General features: G+C 36.9%; 1 protein-coding gene across 1 annotated transcript in view; it reads left to right on the top strand.

The window, feature by feature from the left end:
• DGKB (diacylglycerol kinase beta) overlaps positions 1-21,170 on the top strand; it is a 708,671-nt gene that overhangs the window by 48,889 nt on the left and 638,612 nt on the right. Inside the window, exon 2 of the mRNA XM_028164532.2 lies at positions 9,680-9,939. Within this exon, the coding sequence (XP_028020333.2) occupies positions 9,870-9,939 (70 nt within the window). The 5' untranslated portion in view covers positions 9,680-9,869. The remainder of the gene's footprint in view (positions 1-9,679; positions 9,940-21,170) is intronic.

Genomic DNA, 21,170 nt, shown 5'->3' with positions numbered 1-21,170 from the left:
TACAAAATCTGAATGTATTATATCAGAGGCTCTTCAGGAAAACAATGAATATTTGGAGAATTATTTTTAGTGATTTTCTGCTTTCTTAAGTTAGGCATGGAAAACAGTAAAGATAAATTTATCAACTTATAATAATCAACATTTTAGGAAGTATCTGTTCCTGTTGAAAAAGTCCCAGGCCAAATAGATTGAAAAAAGCCATTTAATGACCTTCTTCCTTAATCAGTATCCCGTCTTGGGGGTGGAAGGAAAGGGTTATCCTTTTTCATTTTCTCCTCTTTATTTGGGGTTAAATTTGTATTTGGAAAATCTTTATAGAAGATACAAACAGGCCTTCTTCCCTGTCAAAATATAACACCAAAAAAATGGCATACGAAATGGATCTTTTCTCTTTCTGGGTTCAGGATCTTTGCCTTTTTCCAATATATTCTGCTAAGTTTTTATTTTTTGCTCCAACATTCTCAGTCTTTCAGCAATCCATTGCTGTAAAGTCCCAAGTTAGAAGAAAACCTATGTTATTTATACTCAACTCCCAAAGGCTCTATTCCTCTCTTCAGAGGGAGATGGAAAATACATAGCAATATGAACTTGACCATATAATGTAAGAATGGTAAATTAAAAGTTAAACACACATACACTCACATACATTTTTCATATTTGAGCATACATGAAAATGTAATCATCATCATCCTAGTAGAATAACAATTTTTTGTACTTTTTATATGTGTCAAATATTGCTCTAAGTTACTTGTTCTTTTCATTATCCCATAACAAACCACAAAATACTCTGTGCTTTAAAACAACCATTTATTGTGCTCATGGATTTAGTGGGTCAGGCTTTAGAATGGTCTTAATGGGTTGGCTTGTTTCTGTTCCACTCTACTTGGTGCCTCATCTGGGGAGACTACCAGCTTGGAGAAGGGGGCTACTTGATAGCTTGGGGCGGGATCATCTGAAGGCATCTTCACTCACATACTTGAGGGATGGTACTGGCTGTTGACTGAGACTTCACTAGACTGTTGGCTTGTGCACCTACGCATGGTGTCTCCAAGTGGTCTCTTCACATGACTAGTTCGGGCTTTCTTCTAGAAAGTCATAGAGTATCACTTCTACTGTAATCTGTTGATTAAAAGGTAGTCATAAAGGTACTCACAAGTACATGGGGAGGAAACAGACATCACCTGTTGGAAGAGTATAGCAAGTTTCTAGAAGGGCACTTTACACTCAATATTTCATACTGAGAGAAGTTCTACCTAGTACATAATCACCATTTTCCCCTAACCTTCTGTTCTTTATTCTAAGAGGTGTCCTCCTTAAAACCATGTGTGGAAAGAGAAAATTCACTTAAAGTAATTTTCTTAAGAAGAATAAAATAAAATAATAATCCAAATTAAAAACCAGGACTGCAAAATGTAGACAATACAAAGCTTGACAGATATATTTCCCTGTTTTGCACTATGAAAGCTTTCCCTTAGAAGTGTCAGCAGAGTTCAAAAATAACACAATTATGAATCTTATATTAAGCCACCCCATAATCTTCTGAAAGGTTTGTAGACTTCTAATCTATTTCCCCCATATGCATACTATATATATGTTCAAATTAAATACTATAGATATATCTTAAATCCTTAGTTACAAAAGCAAGGAGAAAATAACCTCTACTGAGAATCTTTTATTTATTATGCATCGTGCACATGTTATTTCATTAAATGTTAATACCTCTGGGAGGTGGGCGGCATTATCCACTTTTCATGAAAAAGGAATTAGGTAGGTTAAGTGAATTGCTTTACCTAGGAAAGACAGCTCAGAACTTGAATGAGGGTACAGATCTATCGGATTCAGAAGTGGTAGGTTAAGAATGTGATTAATTGTCCTTTAGTTGCCTTAGTCTATAAACTAATCATTTAAAATCAGGCTGTTATAGTTTTAAATAAATAGATAGCAATATCACATTAGCTTTTAACTCTGCCTGCTCTTTTTACTGTATGCCTTTCGTGAGCTCACTTTACGACATTTGTATGTAATTTTTTCATATCTTCCCACCGTTACTTTCCTCCTCCCCCATCATTGCCTAACTAATCTGTCAGCTAATAACATATATAGAGGTATAAAAATTGTGAAAACAATTTTTCAACCAGAAATCTTCATCAACCAGAAATCTTCCATTTTCTAAGCACCAAATCTATAAAACCACTTGCATCTGTACACATTGGTAAGATTAATTTTGACCTTCAGATATTTTATGGAACTTCTCTTTCTATTAAGGACTTTTAAAGGACTTTTAGAGTCCTTTTTATTTTTTAAGGTCTTTGAAACAGCAGTTAGTTTCTCTCTCCTGAAGCTTGAACCATTCCTACTATAAATTCTTCTCTTCAATTTACAAATTTTTCCAATGATTCCTGCAAAGAAACAAACAAGTGAAATCTATTGGTTCCATATTCTTCTCTCCATTGCTACTTTTAGCTCTCCACTCCCCCTCTCAATCACACTTATCAAGGAGTTGATGATATTCACAGTCTTCCCAGACTCAATTCTACCATGCAACCTATTCCAATTTGGCTTGCTCGGCCTCAGAGAAATTGTTTTGCTAAGGTCACCTGTGACCAGCGTGTTGCTTTTGGATATTTCAATTCTCTTCTCATTTAAGTACTCAGCAACTTTTGAAAAGTGCCTTCTATCTTCTCTTTAAAGGATTCTTTTCTTTCTCTTCTGTAGTCTATTTGACACCATATTCTTCTTCTTCTTTTTTTTTTTTTCCCAGTGTTTTTCCACTTCTAATTGCTAATATGGGAATTCCTTGGAACTTTGTCCTGGGCACACTTTCTCATACCACACACTTTCTGCAGATGTGCTTAATATTTCATATTTGTCCCATCAGATTCCCTCTTTATCCTCTTCCCATTTTGCTCTGTGACTCATGGGGCAATTTTATATAGACTGCACCAATGGCTGTCTTTGCCCTCTGGCTTATGATTGGGTTTGGTCAGTGAGAGGCACTGAAGGATATTAGAGAGTTGGAAGATGACAGGATGAGGGAAATTATTTTCCCATCTCCTGCCCAGCTAAGTCATTCAAGGAGGGATACATCCTGCTACCTAAGTCCATGGCTCCTATCAAATGACCTTGTATACTGTGGGGTTTCTTAGCTGCAACATCCCTAGTCCCTTCAGGCTTAGGGTCAATAAGTTCCCAGCTTTTGCTAGATCAGGATACTGCACCAGCTTCTATTAGCTGTTTTAACCTCGGTCCACACTTTCTAAATAATCCTTTTATTAAACTCCTACTTATTCATTTTAAGGGTACCGTCTGTTTCCTATTGGGATCCTGACACATGGGATTCTTCACCAGGAAAGAAAGACTTAGGTGGAGTTACAGATACAAAGGCTTATCCAGAAATTATTCCTGTCAAAGATAAAAAGGAAGAAAAGCAGGATCAGGCAAAAAGAGCCTTCAAACGAGGCAGAACTAATATCTGGGAAAAGAAAGAAGGTGGGAGATGCAGGGTTGGTTATGAAAAGCTTCAGATTATAATGCAGACATGACAGAGTCTCAGCCAGTCCATTGGGGTGTTCTGGAGCAAATATAGATCATTAAAGGATTCCCCCATTGGACAAAAGTAGCATGACCCTCATGCATCCATCATCTTTAATTATTGACCTCTACCTGTGAAGAGTATGACCTTGGTTCAAAAGCTGAATGTATTCTAAAGGAAAAAGAGCTCGAGGCTGTCAGTTAACTGTACTCTTTGCAGCTGAATGCAAGTTCTTTCTTGAAGTCAGAGCTTAGTAGCACAGCTTCATGGCTGCCATATCAGGCAAACTTATGTATTTCTTCCACATCTTTAAACATCATCTGTATCAGACAACTCACAATATCATACCTCTGTCTCTCTTTTATTAGCCCTAGGCCTATGTCACTGTCTACTAATCCTTTAAACTTAGATGTCTCTTCATGAATTTAGCACATCCCAAAACAAATATACTGATTTTTCTATTCTTCTCACACCTGATACTGTTCTAGTATTTAGGAACTTTAAACTCCACCTTTTTTGTACCCTGTGCTCAAGCCAAAAGTATAGGAGTCATTCTTGATCCTCTCATCCTGCATACAACGTATCCTATTCATTATCAGATCTGGCTACAGAAATGTATCTTGAATTTGGCTTTTTACCTTCATCTTTACTATGACTTTCCTAGTTAAAGCCACTACCGGCTCTCATCCAGTTACTGGAATAGCCTCCTATTTGGCCTTCCCACTTCCATTCCTGTCACCTTCCAATCCACTGATTAGAAAAAAACCTTAAAATATATGTGGACCATGTTTATCTCCTCCTCAGGGTTGTCAATGGCTTCATAATTTACTTAAGATAAATCCTCAATATGGCCTCTAAGAATGTCCATTATGTGGCTTTTACCTGTTTCTGTGGTCTAATCATGTGCCTCTTTCCCTCTTGCTCACCAGGCTCCAGTCACACGTGCCTTCTCTGGAGGTCTTCTAGTATTTCTATTTTTTTGTCTGTTTGTTTGTTTCCTCACTTCCGGGTTCTGCTCAGAATGTTCCTCTCACTCAAGTTTATAACTATTACTCAATTTTTATGATTTAATTTAAATAAAACTTTTCTGTGGATTGCACTTTGAATCTCTTAATCTAAATCAGGGCTGTCTTTTGTACTCTCATAGAATTCCATTACCTGTATTTCATATACCTTATCACAGTTTATAATTATTTATTTGTGTAGTTGGTTTGTTTAATGTGGATCTTTCCCCCAAACAAGATCCAGGAAGTGTCTTACCCTATAACTACATCACCAGCATTTGGCTGAGTCCCTAGCATGTCATTGGGTCTCAATTTAGACTTCTTTTCATGGATAAATGAACAAATAATTATAAATCAAGTGATAACAGTAATATTCCATTTAATTTCATCCTATTTTTCTTTCAGAGGTTCTATGATTGATATTTTGGGTCTCATCCTTTTTCACTTCTGTGATTTTTCCATGGGTTACCTTATATTTTGGGATTTATGACCCTTGAGACCCAGTAAATATTTTCAGTCATCATAATACCTTAAATTCATATACATAGAGTCTTCAGTGTGCTTTAGTGTATATTAACTTTATTCAATGATTGGAGTCATCACATGCTGACTTTGAATAAATATTTAGAAATCTACACTTAATGTGACTAACATCCAGTGCATCCAACCAGTCAGATCCATTTATCTAGACATTGCTTGTACCTTATTCGTGAGGAAATTGATTTCCTTTACTAACTATGGAGACTGTGTTTTAGTCCAGGTACAATAGGCCAAAGAGCCTTCTCCAACTCCTCCAATATAATTATTTCCTGCCACCAACTAACTGAAGTGGCACACCCATTCACTAGATGAGAATGCATTCCAACAGCCAGCAAAGTGGATTCTTCTTGGCTTTCATTTTATATGCCTAAAGAAAACCCCTTGCAGAGGAACAGGAAGTCTGTGAAAGCATCAAGGGAATCTCAACGGAATACTGTCATTTTCTTTCTATACATTTATAAAGAGGCAGAGACTATAAGGAAATGTTGCCATCATTCCTATCTCCTTCTGAGGCATAGAAAATAGCTGTGCCTCTTGATTTAATATTACACATGCAACATTTCTCTTTACAGACTTATGATATGTTAGTTCAACTAGTTTAAAAGATTTGATTAGGAGAACCTTCTCCATTTGTACCCCACCCTTAATTTTTTTCTTTTCTGGCTGCATGTCATATGATGAGAGTTGGAACTACCAGAATTGTGAGAAACCAAAGGCTTCCAGGCACCCATTAGGAGAAGGATGAGAAGAAGTTTTATTCAGAGCATATGGGTGTTGGAATTAACCAAATCTAAGAACCAGAGAATTTACTGTGTGTGGTTCAGGGATGCCATTACTCTCTAAATACCTCTTGCTAGACTGCAAATGCATTAGATCAATCCAGAAATGCTGTTCTTGGTACAAAAAGTAAAGACCTATGTCGACAAGATCACGCTAAATAAAGGAAAGCTAAGTAGTGTTTTTGTTAAATATTTACAAATAATTTAAATATTGTCCTGATGCTCATGTGTAAGTGTTATTATAAATTGCCTAACTGACATCTCAATTATGGCATTCCTTGGGAATGATTCTTATTTATACAAAGTCAGTTATATTTCACAACCCAACATAAAAACTCTGTGAAATAAAGCTTTTTTCTTTTTCAGCTTTAAAAGCTTTGTATCTCTAAGCACAACTTCTTTTATGTCCATTCAGTTGAAGGGAAGGGGTGAGGCCTCTCAGGAAAGTGAAACCCATAGTTACTTCCGTTCCTGACTCCTTCCTTATGAGCCATTTTCTCTTTATCAACCTCAGGGGCTCCTTCTAACTCTCCTACCCATGTTTTTCATTATGAAAAAAGCCTTTAAGTGAATTCATTCTATAAATATTTATATATACCAAGCACTCTTCCAAGCACTGGGAAATAACACTGAACAAACAGATAAAAATCCCTCCTCTCATGGGATGTCTATCTTAGAGCGAATGAGAGGATGGTGGCACAAAATCTAACACATACGTTCAGATGAATATCAAGGGCAAACTCAATACGTATTTTTAGTTGTTTTGTTCTCTTTGTGGAATCCCATCAGGGCTTAAAACCACTTACGTTACCCCTAATTCTAGTGTGAGGAGACAAATATTAAATAATATAAATAACTTAAATATTTGATAATAAGATGTTATATTCAAAACAAATAAAAGTATGATGGAGGGATGGTGTGTAGGAATGTTAAATTTTAAATTGAATCACCAGGTGAGACTTTACTGAGAAGACAGCATTCATCTAAAGATCTGAAGGATGTCAGTTAACCAGTCATTTTAAATTTGAGTTTCTTACAGTAAATTAACTGGGAAATTTTAATAATTTCAGCACAGGTTTCCAGGTGGAAAACTATAATTAATTAAGTAATGAATTCTATTCTAATTTATTAATTAACTTGTTGGTAATTTATCAGACAGACCTCTGGAATCATCTCAGTTCATGACTACCCATGGGCGGTAAGGGATAGGCCATGTTAAGGAAAGGAGAGAGCTCAGGGGGCCGGTTAAGAAGCTATCACAATCCAAGTGAAAGAGAAAGAATCTGAATGAAGACACTGATATTTTTCCAAAATGATATTTTCCCAAAGTAATCCGGTTTCTGGCCTTTTTTGTGTTCTTTCATTGCTCCTTACTACCTTTAGACTAGTGCCCAAACCTCTTTGTTTGACATTGAAATCCTTTCAAAAATTGGCTTGTTACTGGTTTCTCTAATAGGTGTGTCTGTATTCCAATAAAACTTTATTTACAAAAATAGATTATGGGCCAATGTTTACTGCAGTCAGCTGTTTGCCTACCCCTGGTCTACTTTATGGGACTCTCCCATTCTTAGCACATAGCTTCCATTCTAAAAGTTATCTCACTAGTGTCAGAAACTGCTGAATTCACAGCCAGTATGTCAACATTCCAGGTAAGAAGTTGGAGGAAGAGAAAAAAGATTAAAAGAGCACTTGCTAGCTCTTTCCTCAAATAGAACCTTCCTATATATCTCACCCAACATCCACTTACATCTCACTGGCCACTTCATGCAAAGAACCTGAGGAATATAGTTGTTTAGATGGATATATTTTCATTTAATAAAATTAGGGTTCTGTTACCAAGGAAGAAAGAAAGAATGGATATTGGGTGGGTTTCTAGCAGTCTCTGTCATATCTATCAGATTTTAATCACCCAGTGTCAGTTTCTTCATTTGTCAAAATGGGAGACTGTTAGCACCTCACAGGGTTGTTTGGTGAAGATTGAATGATCCAACACACGAATGCTGTTAGGAGACTGCCATGCATACTGTAAGCTCTCAGTAAAACTGACACATTGTTGGAATTAGCCTTATTTTCATCTTTTGTGTGTTTTGATCTTTGTTGTATTTCCAGTGCCTAGAATGCTTTCTAGCACATAGGAGATCAATAAACACTTTTTTTTTGAATGAATAAATAAACCGCCATTATCATCAGTTTAGATTTTTAGATAGCAGGGAACAGAAACTGATTCTGGCCCACTTAATCCCTTATTAAAATAATGGTACTTACTTCTAGAAGTGACAAGATACCTGGAGAGTCAGGCTCAGACAGGGACAGGTATCCTATTATTGCTGTAATCGTTTAGACCAGAGCTATTTTCACACTGTGCTTGAATAACTCCACTCAACATTTAAAGCCCCATGAGATGGAGTCTAATGATCAAAATGTGACCGAATCATCTGTCTCCCTTTGGATAGGAGAGAACAGAACACCTTGTTTTATAGTCCCACCAAAATGGCATGTAACTGGAGAGAAGCAAAGAATTAGGATGAAATCCATGTGAAGGATGAAATCAGCAGGAAGAAACTAGGTGGAAAGCACAAAGAAATATCCATCACATGGTCTTATTCCTTTTAGTTTGTGTTGCTTCCACAAAGTCATGGTTGTGATGTAAGAGCATCCCCTGGGAGGAAAAAACACCTAGCAATTTGGCCTCTGTTAATGCATCAGTATCTGCATTTTTTTTCCATTTTAAAAGTCAACTACCACCTTGTAAAACTGATTGCAGGAACCCTGAAGAGATGAGACCAACAAGAAGAGTTTTTTTTGTTTTTTGTTTTCTTAAGGATAAGATGACAGAATATGACAGTGAGGTTGTGGGATTGATAGAGAACAGTAAATAGATGTCGAAAAAAGGTTAGGCACTAATGCCAAATACAGGTACCGTGCCTTTAGGTAATGACATCTATATACATAATCCTTCCAGTCATTTAATTTCATAAATTATCTAAGTAATTGTTTCTAAATATTTTAGTTTCTATGATGATTACAGTGCCAGTCTGCTTGATTACTGAGCAGTTGATTACTGTCTCTGATAAAAAGTTGAAACCAGATGGTTTTTCATTTTGTTTGCCTTTATAGATGTAGCAGTGAATGTAGGTCCATGACAACCTAGGGGTTTATTTTTAAGCATGATTCACAGTAGTTCCATCTACTATCATTATGAAAGTCTGTCAGACATTTGGAATTGCTTTGATTTGGTAAATTTTATTGAGATTTTTACAGATGGTAAAATTAAAATTATTATTTTTTTAATTGTTAGGGAAAAAAACCCCAATTTATATAACCTGCCCAAATTGATTTGCATAATTGCAAATATATGTGCTACCACTGATGACCATTCCAAACCATTGTTGGAAAGCTGGTAGACTAGCAGACTGTATATTTAGGGAACTTTAGAGCTTATTTAGCTTCATTTAATAATCTGGGTCTGAATATAACATTTGTTTAGATATTAAAAAATTGATAAGTTTAGATTGATAAAAATGGCACCCTTCTTTGCTCTTGGAATGTGGAGTTTAAAAAAACCGAACAAAATAAAAGTCTACTTGTATGAAACTAGGCCTTATAAAATTTTCTTCACACTGTATTTTTAATCATATTTCTTCTATGATTTGGTGTTAGGAAATGTGTATAAAATGCCATTAGAGTGAGCAATTAAAGATTATTATGCAAAATAGAATAACTGAAATATATTATTTAGGGATTAAAAATCTTTAACATGCTATAACTTGCCAATTCTTTGTTTAATGATACTAATCTTTCAATCTTTCTTTTTCTTTCTGCAGTGCTTTAATACCTTATTGAAACTACAAACCCATATCCACAGTGGTCTCATGTTGACAGATTGCATATTTTGAAAGCTTGAGATATTTTATAATGAAACATGCCATGTGGAAACTTTGAAGCATAAATTCTGCCAAACATCTGAATAAAGAACTTCTCACCTGGTATGTAAGAGATCTCCTCACCACCACCATGACAAACCAGGAAAAATGGGCCCATCTCAGCCCCTCAGAATTTTCCCAGCTTCAGAAATATGCTGAATGTGAGTATTCATATTGATAATATGATTTAACTTGGTATTTGCGCTGAACAACGTTATTATTTACTTACCAAAACAGATTATAAATCCCGTTCAGCATTGGGATAAGTACAGGTATGTCTTTTGTGTTTTCAAGTAAGTGAACTTGAGACTACCAGTTTGGCATGAGAAAAAGGAAAAGGTAAACTTAAATCGAACATTAGATCTCGAAGAAAAAGAACTAGAACTTTAGATGCAAAAGTGAACTTGGAAACACTCCCCCTGTAATAGATGTGAAGCAAAGGATAAGATAGTTTGGGAGACTGGAGACTGGTGTCTGTAACCAAGAAGAAGGATAAGCAGAAGTAAGGGGAAAAGTGAGATTTTTTTTTTTCCTGCATAACATTTCAAAAAGATTGGGAGTAGGGAGTCATAGATACATCATGGCATTGAAATTAGAGGTTGTAAAAGAAAGAAGGTGTAGGATCTTACACCATGTTGTTTAGTGTGTGTATTGATACAAAAGATAGGCCATGGTGATTCACTTTATAGTATGCAATTTTTAAATATGGTAAGCTTCTTTACACATAAACAGTAAATTGTATTTATTTATTGTTCTTACCATGGATTTTCAAAAATACATCCATGTCACAAATTGAGTTTCAACAATAAATATGGGTAGCAACTGTGTCAAGGTATTGAAGAGGGAAAATGAAGCAACTAATAAATAGGAGGGAGCAAAAGGCTGGGAGCACGATGAGTAGAGAAAAAATAATATGCAGGGAATGTAATAAGAATGGTGAGTGTTAGAGAATAAAATGCAAGAAGCGGAAAGCAAAAAAAGAACCAATAGCATGCAATAGTGAAAGAGGCAAAAACTGGAACAGCTGGAGATGCTTATGCAGAGAATTGGGGCATGTAGGAGAGAAGTGTCAGGAGTGAATTGAATCATATTATGAAGAGGCAGAGAAAAGGATTAAACTCAAATGGAGGATTGGAATAATAAGAAATAGATATGTGAGTGAATAATAACACTCACATTTACGGGGTACATAGTATAAGTCAGGAACATTAGTAAACAATGTATATCATCTGAAGAGGCCAATTTCATAGGTTTTCCAGACCTTTCCTAACTGGAGAGCTGAAGTGTTCTGGGTGAGGTTATCAGAGTGCTGGTGGGTATTTGTAAGGAAGATGCAAACCCATGTAACCTGTAAGTTTTCTCCATCAATAATGATAAAAATACAGCAACTATCAAATGGAGGGGAGGATCAGAAATTGTTGACATCAAAAAGTGGTGCTTATACTGAAAAACTGTTTTGAGCCACTGAAAGCACAATTCATCTACTTATCACATGAAGACAATTTATCCCAGAATGGCTGAATTCTTGTCTGCATGTTTATACTCAGTGATTTCTAAACTGACTAAAAAATGATTTACCTATGTTTTGTAATTTCTGTATGCTCTTTACTGTTGTGATATATCCAATAATTAAGTAAATATTTCTGAACATCTTCTTTAGGGAGAGTATTCTGCTTGGCACTGTAGGAGATGCAAATATGAACAGATATGGACCCTCCCTTTTTGGAATTTACAGTTTAATGAAGGCTAGAAACTAACGGATAAACAACTCTAGGATAAACGATATCTAGGTGAAATATCTAAGCGCTACAAGCAAAGTTTAGGGATCTGTAGGGCAATAGTATGCAGCTAGAGATGGAAAAAGGGAAGGCTTCATGGAAGAAGTAGAATTTGAAATGAATCTTAAAAATAGATTCATGGTAAATGCAGAAAAAATGATATAAATTAAAAGAAAAATTTAGCATATATTTGAGGAAGTGAGATGAGCTACATTTAGCCACACTACAAATTAAGGGAGTAAGTGGAGGTAAGGCTATAAAAATGAGGTGGAATTTAAATATACAATGCTCAACTTGAGTTAGGCAGTGAAGAGTAATTGTAGAATGTTAAGCGTAAGGCGTCATGAACAATGCTATGCTCCAAGAAGCTTAATTTACAAATACGAAAATAGTATATGTGACAAAGAGATTGAAATTAGGCCAGTGGGCTACTGGAATAGACTAAAAAACGTGGATGGAGAAAGATGACCAGAAAAGCATAGATTCAAATATTACATCATTAAAACTAGTGGAAAAGAACTTGGGCAATAATAAAATACAAGAATTGAGAGAGAGAGAGAGAGAGAGAGAGAGGGAGAAAGAGACAGAGTTCTAAAATTTAGCTCTAAAAATTTGACTTGGAGGACAGGGGAATTTGGTGACATAATCTCCCAAGTAAAAGAGACATAATGGTTTGGTTTAGATTATGCTGAATTTAGCTGGATTATTAAAATATATTTTCCAGTGTTTAGGTACTTACAGGAAACATGCCTGTGGAGGCACTAGTATAAAATAGATAAATTATTGCCATGATAGCTAAATTATTATTTGCAATAACTTTTGCTCAGATATTCAAATTGTATTTGAACTGATAAACAGAATTTAGTACTAAAGTAATAAATATATTATTACAGGCTGCTACTTTTATTTTATTGGCTAAGGAATATGGAGGTACATTTAATTATATCATTAAAATGCTTGATTTAGTAATAGATTTGCAGAAATACCTGAGACAAGTGGTAATAAAAATTGTCATAAATGTAAAAGTTCTAACCTCTTGAGACAAAGATTAATGGGCATTCAATAAATTGGTAGTGAGTAGTGACACAGTGAGTATAAGAACATTATTAAAATGGATCTTATGAGAAGACATATTAACTGTGAAGGAAATAAATAGTGCTGATTCCATGATCATTAGACTTGCTACTCTTTTTTAAATAACCAAGACAACAATGAAGAGTGTTAGACCGAATCCTCTAAGAAGTTTCCTGTATAATTAAATAGCAAAGAATATTATGATTAGGATGGATCTTTGTATAATAAATTGCCATTGTCAAAACATAACAGGAGACAAACTTATTATCCTGAAGATTATAAAAGTGGTATATTTTCCATGCTATTCAGTACATGTGATCAGTTTATCAGCAGCATTTAAGGATCAGATTTTTCATGTTGCATTGCAGTGTTGGCAAAGTGACATCCCTCTGTAGCCTATTAGAAAAGTGATATATTAGATTTTAATTGTTTTGTAACTTTCAATAAGAAATTGTTTATATGTATTAAATGACTAAATTTTTAAAAAGTTATTAATTTAAGTTTAAATTTGCAGCATGCTAAGATTATATGTGATATATTTCAAATAAGTGTTCTATACGCTTTTGGGGAATGGGGTGGGGTCGTCGAATTCTTGGTTGAGATGAATGAGTTCATGAAACCCCTGCCCCACAAAACCAAATCATTCAATGTTGGACTTCGATAATACCATAAAGATCTTTTTCTCAAGTTATCTGATGCTGAGTTCTCTCCACGATTGCCACAATATATCGTGTCGTATTCTGTTTAGGCTGCTATAACGAAGTACCATAGACTGGGTGACTTATAAACAACAGAAAATTATTTCTTATAGTTCTGGAGGCTAGAAGTTTGAGATTAGGGTGCGAGCATGGATTCTGGTAAAGGTCCTCTTCTGGGCTGCAAACTGCCAACTTCTTGTATTCTCACATGGTGGAAGGAACAAGAGAAGAGCAGCAAGCTCTCCTGGGATTCTTATAAGGGCACTAATTCAGTTCATCAGGGTTCTACCCTAAGAACCTCATCTAATTCTATTTACCTCTCAAAGATCCCTCATATTGTGAGGTAAGGTTTCAACATATGCATTAGGGGAGACACAAATTTTAGTCCATTACACCCTGTAACTATCTATACATGTTGTTTCAGTTTCTAGGCTTTCCTCATAATTAATTGGGGGAAAAAATAGAGTGACGTTGGCACAGCATTCCTGGCTAGGCAGCTAGCACATCAAACAGCTGTGTTCAAATCCTGGTCCTACCATATTTTAGATGTCTGACTTTCAAAAGTTATATAACCTCTCCGTGTCCCAATTTTCATACTTGTAAAATGGGAAAAATAATAAATATGTCGAATGTTGTAAGGATTAAATTGAATGAGTTAATATATGTCAAGTAATGAGAACAGTGCCTGGTGAGCTGCAAGTTATATAACTGTTTACGATTATTATTTTAATAGAGAGGGAGTGAGTGTGTTATGTTGGCTGTTCGAATATATTGTTGATGATCAAGTTAAAAAGTGCTGCATTTTAGAGCATTAAGAGCCAATGTCTTTTTTTTCTTCTGTAAGACCACATTCTTCCCACAAGGTAGAAGCTTCTGGTGCTGTTGGCAGCCTCGGATCTGTGTTGTCCCCACAAATGCTGAAGGCAGCTAATGTGAAGCCTGCTATGGCAGCCTACAGCATGCTGAGCCCATGCTCCTGTTTAGGGTTTCAGGCTGAGTCACTCTGTGGGGAGCATTTCCATTGATATGTGGGAGAGGGGTATACTTTTCTTTTCCACTCTTCATAAAAAGTCATCCAAACTGTTGTGATAAGATGGACAGCTCTCTCTCCTGCCGTGTAGAGAATTGAGCTTATCACATTATTAGTTTGTCGTTGCTTCCTGGAATCTTTTCATGGATAACAATATTTTCTATGTAAAATCTACACAGTATTTCCAAGCGATTCATTATCTGCCCATGTATTGTCACTTAGGATTAGCTTTTTATTTGCTATATACAAAGCGTGTTATATAGCGTGTACATTATTTTTGAAAAATACTGTATTACAGTGGGAACACTTCCAAACTCTCATAAATTTCATACTGTTTATAGCAGCTGGCATCATAGAGAGTTGCAGAATTATTTGATGACTTGTTCTTTTCAGTAAGGACCGGCATGCCTAATATTTGGACCTAGTGTACAGTTTCTTCCATTGAAGCGAGGCATGTGGTGTGGCTTAGTGGAAAGAGCACAGGCTTTGTAGGCAAACTAATATTCGACAGTGTTGAACCGCAGCCCCAACTTCAACTTACTAGCCTTGGGACCTTGGGAAGGTTACATGTACTACCTGTGCCTCAGCTTCCTCACCTGGTAAAGTAGAATTCCACCTCACAGTGTTGTAGGATTGAATGAGACAGTAATCATCATTATCATAAATAATCGATTTTTAGTACCCTATTCTAAATAATATACAAATATTAATTCATTGAATACTCACAATCAGCCTTAGAGGTGGCGGATGATCTCCGTCAGGCAGATTGCCTGGCCTATTGCTATGGCACAATGAGCAATAACAAAGATCAAAACAGTAGTAATGGGCTTCCCTGGTGGCGCAGTGGTTGAGAATCTGCCTGCCAATGCAGGGGACAGGGGTTCGAGCCCTGGTCTGGGAAGATCCCACATGCCACGGAGCAACGGGGCCCGTGAGCCACAATTACTGAGCCTGCACGTCTGGAGACTGTGCTCCGCAGCAAGAGAGGCCGCGATGGTGAGAGGCCCACGCACCGCGATGAAGAGTGGCCCCCACTTGCCGCAACTAGAGAAAGCCCTCCCACAGAAACGAAGACTCAACACAGTCATAAATAAATAAATAAAAGAACGTGAATTTCTAAAAAAAAAAAAAAAAGTAGTAATTCATTTATATTTCTTAGAGATCACTTTGTTAATAAACAGATTGTTAATCATGTTTCTAAAATAGGGGAATCTGGAACCCAGGATTCAGGTCCTCTTATCTCCATCAGCCACAGCCATCTCTCAAAGGGCTTTTGTACACAGGACAAAGCAAAGAAGCAAAGCTTCTAACTATGGCTTTGGCCCCAGAACACCTTTCTGCTCCCTTATCCTGCTACATGGCGGGGATCCTGTGTCAACCTCCGTGAGCAGTTTTCATCATTCTACCCACGCTGCTTTTCTCCCGTCTCTGGACCCTCCTTCACTCTTCCTTATGAAAAACATAGGAGGGAAAAGAGAGGAGAATAAACTCAGGAAGCAATTATAATAAAAAATTTGGTAAAGTGCTTGGCCATTTTAAGTAGCTTTCCTCTCTCAAGAAACCCCACCCTCTAGCATGATGATCTGTGTCTTTGAGATGTATTTTGTGCTTGATCCATACATGATGGGTTAAGGAAACTGGAGGGAGAGACTAGACCTCCTCCCCTGTGCATATTCAATTTATTGTTAAACAAATTTAGATCACATATTAGCCCTCTTTCTAATTTGTCCCACTGGGATTAGCGCTTACGTTCTAGGCCCTTTGTTATTGTACATTGACTCTATTTTGGAAGGCCAAGCCACTTAATTACTCTCTTTGTACAAGACAGAAGAATAAATGGCACAAAGTCAATTAACATAGCGGCTGAGAACACCTAATTTGTTGTCAGATTAGACTGGGTTTGAGTTCAGGTGCTGTGATGTGCACCTCGTTTTCTTCACCATTGTCCTAGGACTGCAATGATGATGAAGTGTGAAGAGGCCTGTAAAGTGCTCAGGACTCAATCAATTATTGTTTTGATGAGGCTCATGATGGTGGTGACTGTGGTGGTTTAATATCAAATGAGGACTTTTTGTTCTTTGATTTATGACTACTCAGTTATACTACTTATGTGGAATGTCTTGACTTTGCCCTGACACTTGTCTGAAATCAGGATCTGTGACTCTATTTTAGATAATACATGTCTGTCATTTCCGACCCTGTTTCTTCTGATTTCACATTGATTAGCTCAGCAGTTCCTGGCTGTGACCCAGATTTTATTTCTGGAATGTATGTTGGCTGCATAATCTCTTTCGCCTCATCTCTGACTCCAGTTCCTATTTGTTGTACTGCTTCAGACTGAATTTCCTGTTGGTGGCTTCTCTGGGTCCATATACCTTAAGTTTTTCAATACCTAAATCTGCAGTAGTAAAAGAAAGTAATAACTATGAATGTCTAAGTTTCCGTTATTTTAGTATCCTAAAAATATATCATTTTCAATGATTTTTAAACATCTTTTTCAACGTTTCAAACTTTGCCCCAAACCTTAAATTAAGATTTATGGTCAAACAAACTTTAATAGTGAAGTTAGGACTTCTGTGAAGTATTTTGGTCAAAGTGGACCAAATTAGACTATGATTGAAAAATTCACAAAATCTCAGTGGCTTAACAAAACAGAAGTTTATTTCTTGCTCCTATTACATTTCCAAATCTGAATCAGCAAATGGTTTAATTTCACATTATCCTTGATCAAGTCCCAGTCTGATGGAGCAGTCATCAACTTTAAAATTGGCAGATGCTGTGACAGAGAGAAATAGACTTTGTGCATTGGGTGCTAGCTCTTAAGGCTTCTCCCTGATAATGTTTTGCTTACGTTTCTTTGGCCAAAGCAATCCACATGACCACATCTAACTTCAAGGGAGTAGAGAAATGCATTCCTTCTGTCTGTCCAGCATCAGGGGAGACTGAACTATTTGGTGAAAACTACTAATGTGGACAGTATCACACAAATAAAATATAACCTACTATTTACCTTGGAACATTAAGCAAGTCATCACAATCCCTTTAAGCTTGTTTCTTCATCTTACAAAATGAGGATAGTGCTCCCCACCTATAAATAATTACTCTTGTTTTTATTACTAATATTAGTATGACAAGTTGTAACAAAAGTTATCACAAAGATTCATACAGATTAAATTATGTACTTCATCCTTAATGCAGCTGTAGATTAAAGGTTGTTATTTGCTAGAAGTTTCCTTAGATACCACCACCCACATTATAGCAGGAAGTGCCACACACACACATATCCACACACACACACACACACAAATATGAGTATGCAGACTTAGACGGACTTAATTTTACTCGCTGGTCATTATTCACCCAACAGTATTGAGTACCTTTCACTCTTAGGCATTATGCTTGGTTCTAGATAATACAGAAATGAATATCATAGTTCTTTCAATCAAAGAGCTTAGTCTATTCAGAGAGACAAATATCATGGCAAACGATGAGAAAGCAGTGAAATACTTACTCTGGATATTATATATGCAAGATTCTTTTTAATTGAGGTACAATTGACAGAAAACGTTGTTTTAGGTGTACAACATAATGATTTGATATGTATTGCAAATGATTACCACAATAAATTTAATTAACATCCATCACCACACAGGTAAAATTTTTTTTCTTGAGATGAGAACTTTTAAGATGCACTCTCTTAGCAACTTTCAAATATACAATACAGCATTGTTAACTATAGTCACTGTGTTCTGCTATACTTATACTGGAGGTTTGTACCTTTGGAACACCTTTACCCATTTCACCCCCTGCCCCTTGCCTTGGGAAACCACCATTTTGTTCGTTGTAAGTTAAATTTTGTAAGATTCCCCATGTAAGTGAGATTTTACAGTATTTGTCTTTCTGTTTTCTGACTTATTTCACTTAACATAATGCCCTCAAGGTCTACCCATGTTGTTGTCACAAATGGCAGGATGTCCTTCTTTCTAATGGGTAGATTATATATGTATACAAATAAGTGGTAAAGAAAATTATACATAAAATATGTAAATTATATACCATTTATCTGTCTTTACCATTATCTTTACCATTTATTTGTCTACGGACACTTAGGTTGTTTCCATGTCTTGGCTACTGTAAATAATGCCGCAATGAAAATGAAGGTGCAGATATCTCTTCAGGATATTGATTTTATTTCTTTCAGGTATATACCCAGAAGTGGAATTGCTGGAAAATATGGTAGTTCTATTTTTAAATTTTGGAAAACCCTCCATACTGTTTTCCATAGTGGCTGCACCAATTTACATTTCCATCGCAGTGTACAAGGTTCTTGTACATATCCTTGCCAATACTTGTTATCTTTTATCTTTTTGAGGATAGCCATTCTGACAGGTGTGAAGTGTTATCGTGATTTTTAAAAATTTTTATTTATTTATTTATTTTATTTTTGGCTGCATTGGATCTTTGTTGCTGCACACGGGCTTTCTCTAGTTGCAGCGAGAGGGGGCTACTCTTTGTTGCGGTGTGCGGCGTCTCATTGCGGAGGCTTCTCTTGTTGCGGAGCGTGGGCTCTAGGCTCGTGGGCTTCAGTAGTTGTGGCTCGTGGGCTCTAGAGCACAGGCTCAGTAATTCTGGCTCACGGGCTTAGTTGCTCCGCGGCATGTGGGATCTTCCCGGACCAGGGCTCGAACCCATGTCCCCTGCATTGGCAGGCGGATTCTTAACCACTGCGCCACCAGGGAAGTCCCCTATTGTGATTTTGACTGGCATTTTCTTGATGATGAGTGATGTAGAGAACCCTTTCAGGTACCTGTTGGTACATGATATGCAAATAGGCATCTTTCTCTGAGACGCTGGGTGTTTCAGTCTGTAGCCTCTGCGCTGTGCCCTGGGGATCAGACAGTTAAGAACGGATTCTCTGTTACAGGCTTGTGGGACCCCAGAACATAAACCCCACTGGCCACCAGAGCCAATTAATCAAGGGATGCATCCCCTGGGCCCAGCTGCAAAAGCTGGGGCACCAGACCTCTGTGCAAGCTCCTTTCTGGTATATTAAGCAACCTGGAGTGAGGCAGGGAGAGAGAGAGCAAAAAGGTAGTGCCTGCCTCTGGAGAGTATTGCAGTCAGCCCCTAGATGTGTATTAAATTAGATACTTGCTCCTCAGGCCACAGCCTTTAAGATAAGCAAACAGTCCTTTTTAATGGAAAGACTGGACATCTCTCCTACCCAAAATGTTGAATACTTTCTCCTGGAAGAAACCATTTTACTCATTTAAAATTCTGTATCGCTCCATGATGTCCTCCCTGTGGTGTTGATCACATTAATGTATACCTGTATCTATATCTCTCTATGTACAGACATCTGATAAGCTATACATAATATATTCTCATTTAGAAATTTGAGCATTACAGATTTTAACCTGCTTCCTCTGCACTGGACCTGGGGGCTTAGCCACAGGGAGTCCGCCTGAGCCTGTGAAGAACAGTTTCTCAGTTCCCTATAGCCTTGTGGGTCTCTTAGACACAAGCCCCACTGGCTTTCAAAGCTAGATGTTTTGGGGGCCCATCTCTCAGGTGGAAGTATTCAAAGTTGGGGCACCATATGTGGGGTTCAAACCCCTGGCTCCTCAGGGAGAAGCTGGGAGTTGTGAGTTCCCTCCTGGTTGTGTGTCACCACAGTAGGGGCGGGGTTCATGGCAAGCTTGTGCCTCAGCCTCTCCTACCTATTTTGATGTGGGTTTTTTCTTGTTTGCCCTATGCGTAGGGGTCGTTCACGTTCACCTAGTTTATGGAGTTCTTTCAGAGCGAATTATTCCATATGTAGCTGTAGATTTGGTGTGTCCACGGGAGGAGGTGAGTTCAGGAGCCTCCTATGTCACTATCTTGAACCAAAATCTATGAAAGACTCTCCAAGAGCTTTTAACTCTTCTTCGTGTGGATAGGTATTGAAAAGGGAGTGGAATTGTAATTTTAATTGAAAGTATTGAATGGGGTTTAAAAAAGCAGAGAAACTCCAGTTAGATAGCAGAGCATGTGCTGAGGCATGAAAGAAAGTGACACATTAGGGAAGAATTGGAAGTATGTGTTGGTGTATGTACATATTTGTGTCTGAGCATGTATGTGTGCACATGGACACGTGTATAAACACTGAGGGCAAGATTGAAGAATTCAGCAACAGTCATAAAATATGGATCTGTGAATGGCATTAGTAAAACATTGTCTATCGACATACAGTCATTGGGAGAAAGTAAAGATATTAACTGAGTGGAAAGGAAGAGAGGCAGAGAGAATACATAAGCTACTCACTATAGAATCTTAGCCGTGAAAAAAAAAAAAAAAGAGGAAGGATCACATCTAAAGTTAATAGAATAAAAAGAGGGATTTTGTTCTTTCACATAGGAGAAAAAGACATGTTTATAGGGAACAAGGGAGGCAGCATATAAAGGGAAAAACTTGGTGCTGAAAGATTCTGAGCTTATGGCCAAATCTAGATTTTTGTTTTGGTTTTATTCAGTTTTCTTAAGTACTTCTCTACTGTTTATTTACTTAATGTATTAGGTTTGGCCGCTAGCAAGTTACATAACCTTTCTAAAGTTTAATTTTTTCTACTGTGTAATTAAGAAAATAATAAAACCTACTCACAAGAATGTTGTAAGACTCAAAATAATATGTGTGGAAATGCTTTGTAAAATGCAAACTACCATATGTAAGTTAACTATTGCTTTCATTGTTATTATCATTAGAATGTCCTGAGTTATCTTTCTACTATTTCTTTTCTTTTTCTGTAGTTCAGTATCTCTGCTTCTCCCAAATAC

This window comes from Balaenoptera acutorostrata, chromosome 7 (genome assembly GCF_949987535.1).
Source record: "Balaenoptera acutorostrata chromosome 7, mBalAcu1.1, whole genome shotgun sequence".
Lineage (NCBI taxonomy): Eukaryota > Metazoa > Chordata > Mammalia > Artiodactyla > Balaenopteridae > Balaenoptera > Balaenoptera acutorostrata.
Note: the sequence above shows the minus strand (reverse complement) of the source record. Positions and strands in the feature narration are given on the sequence as shown.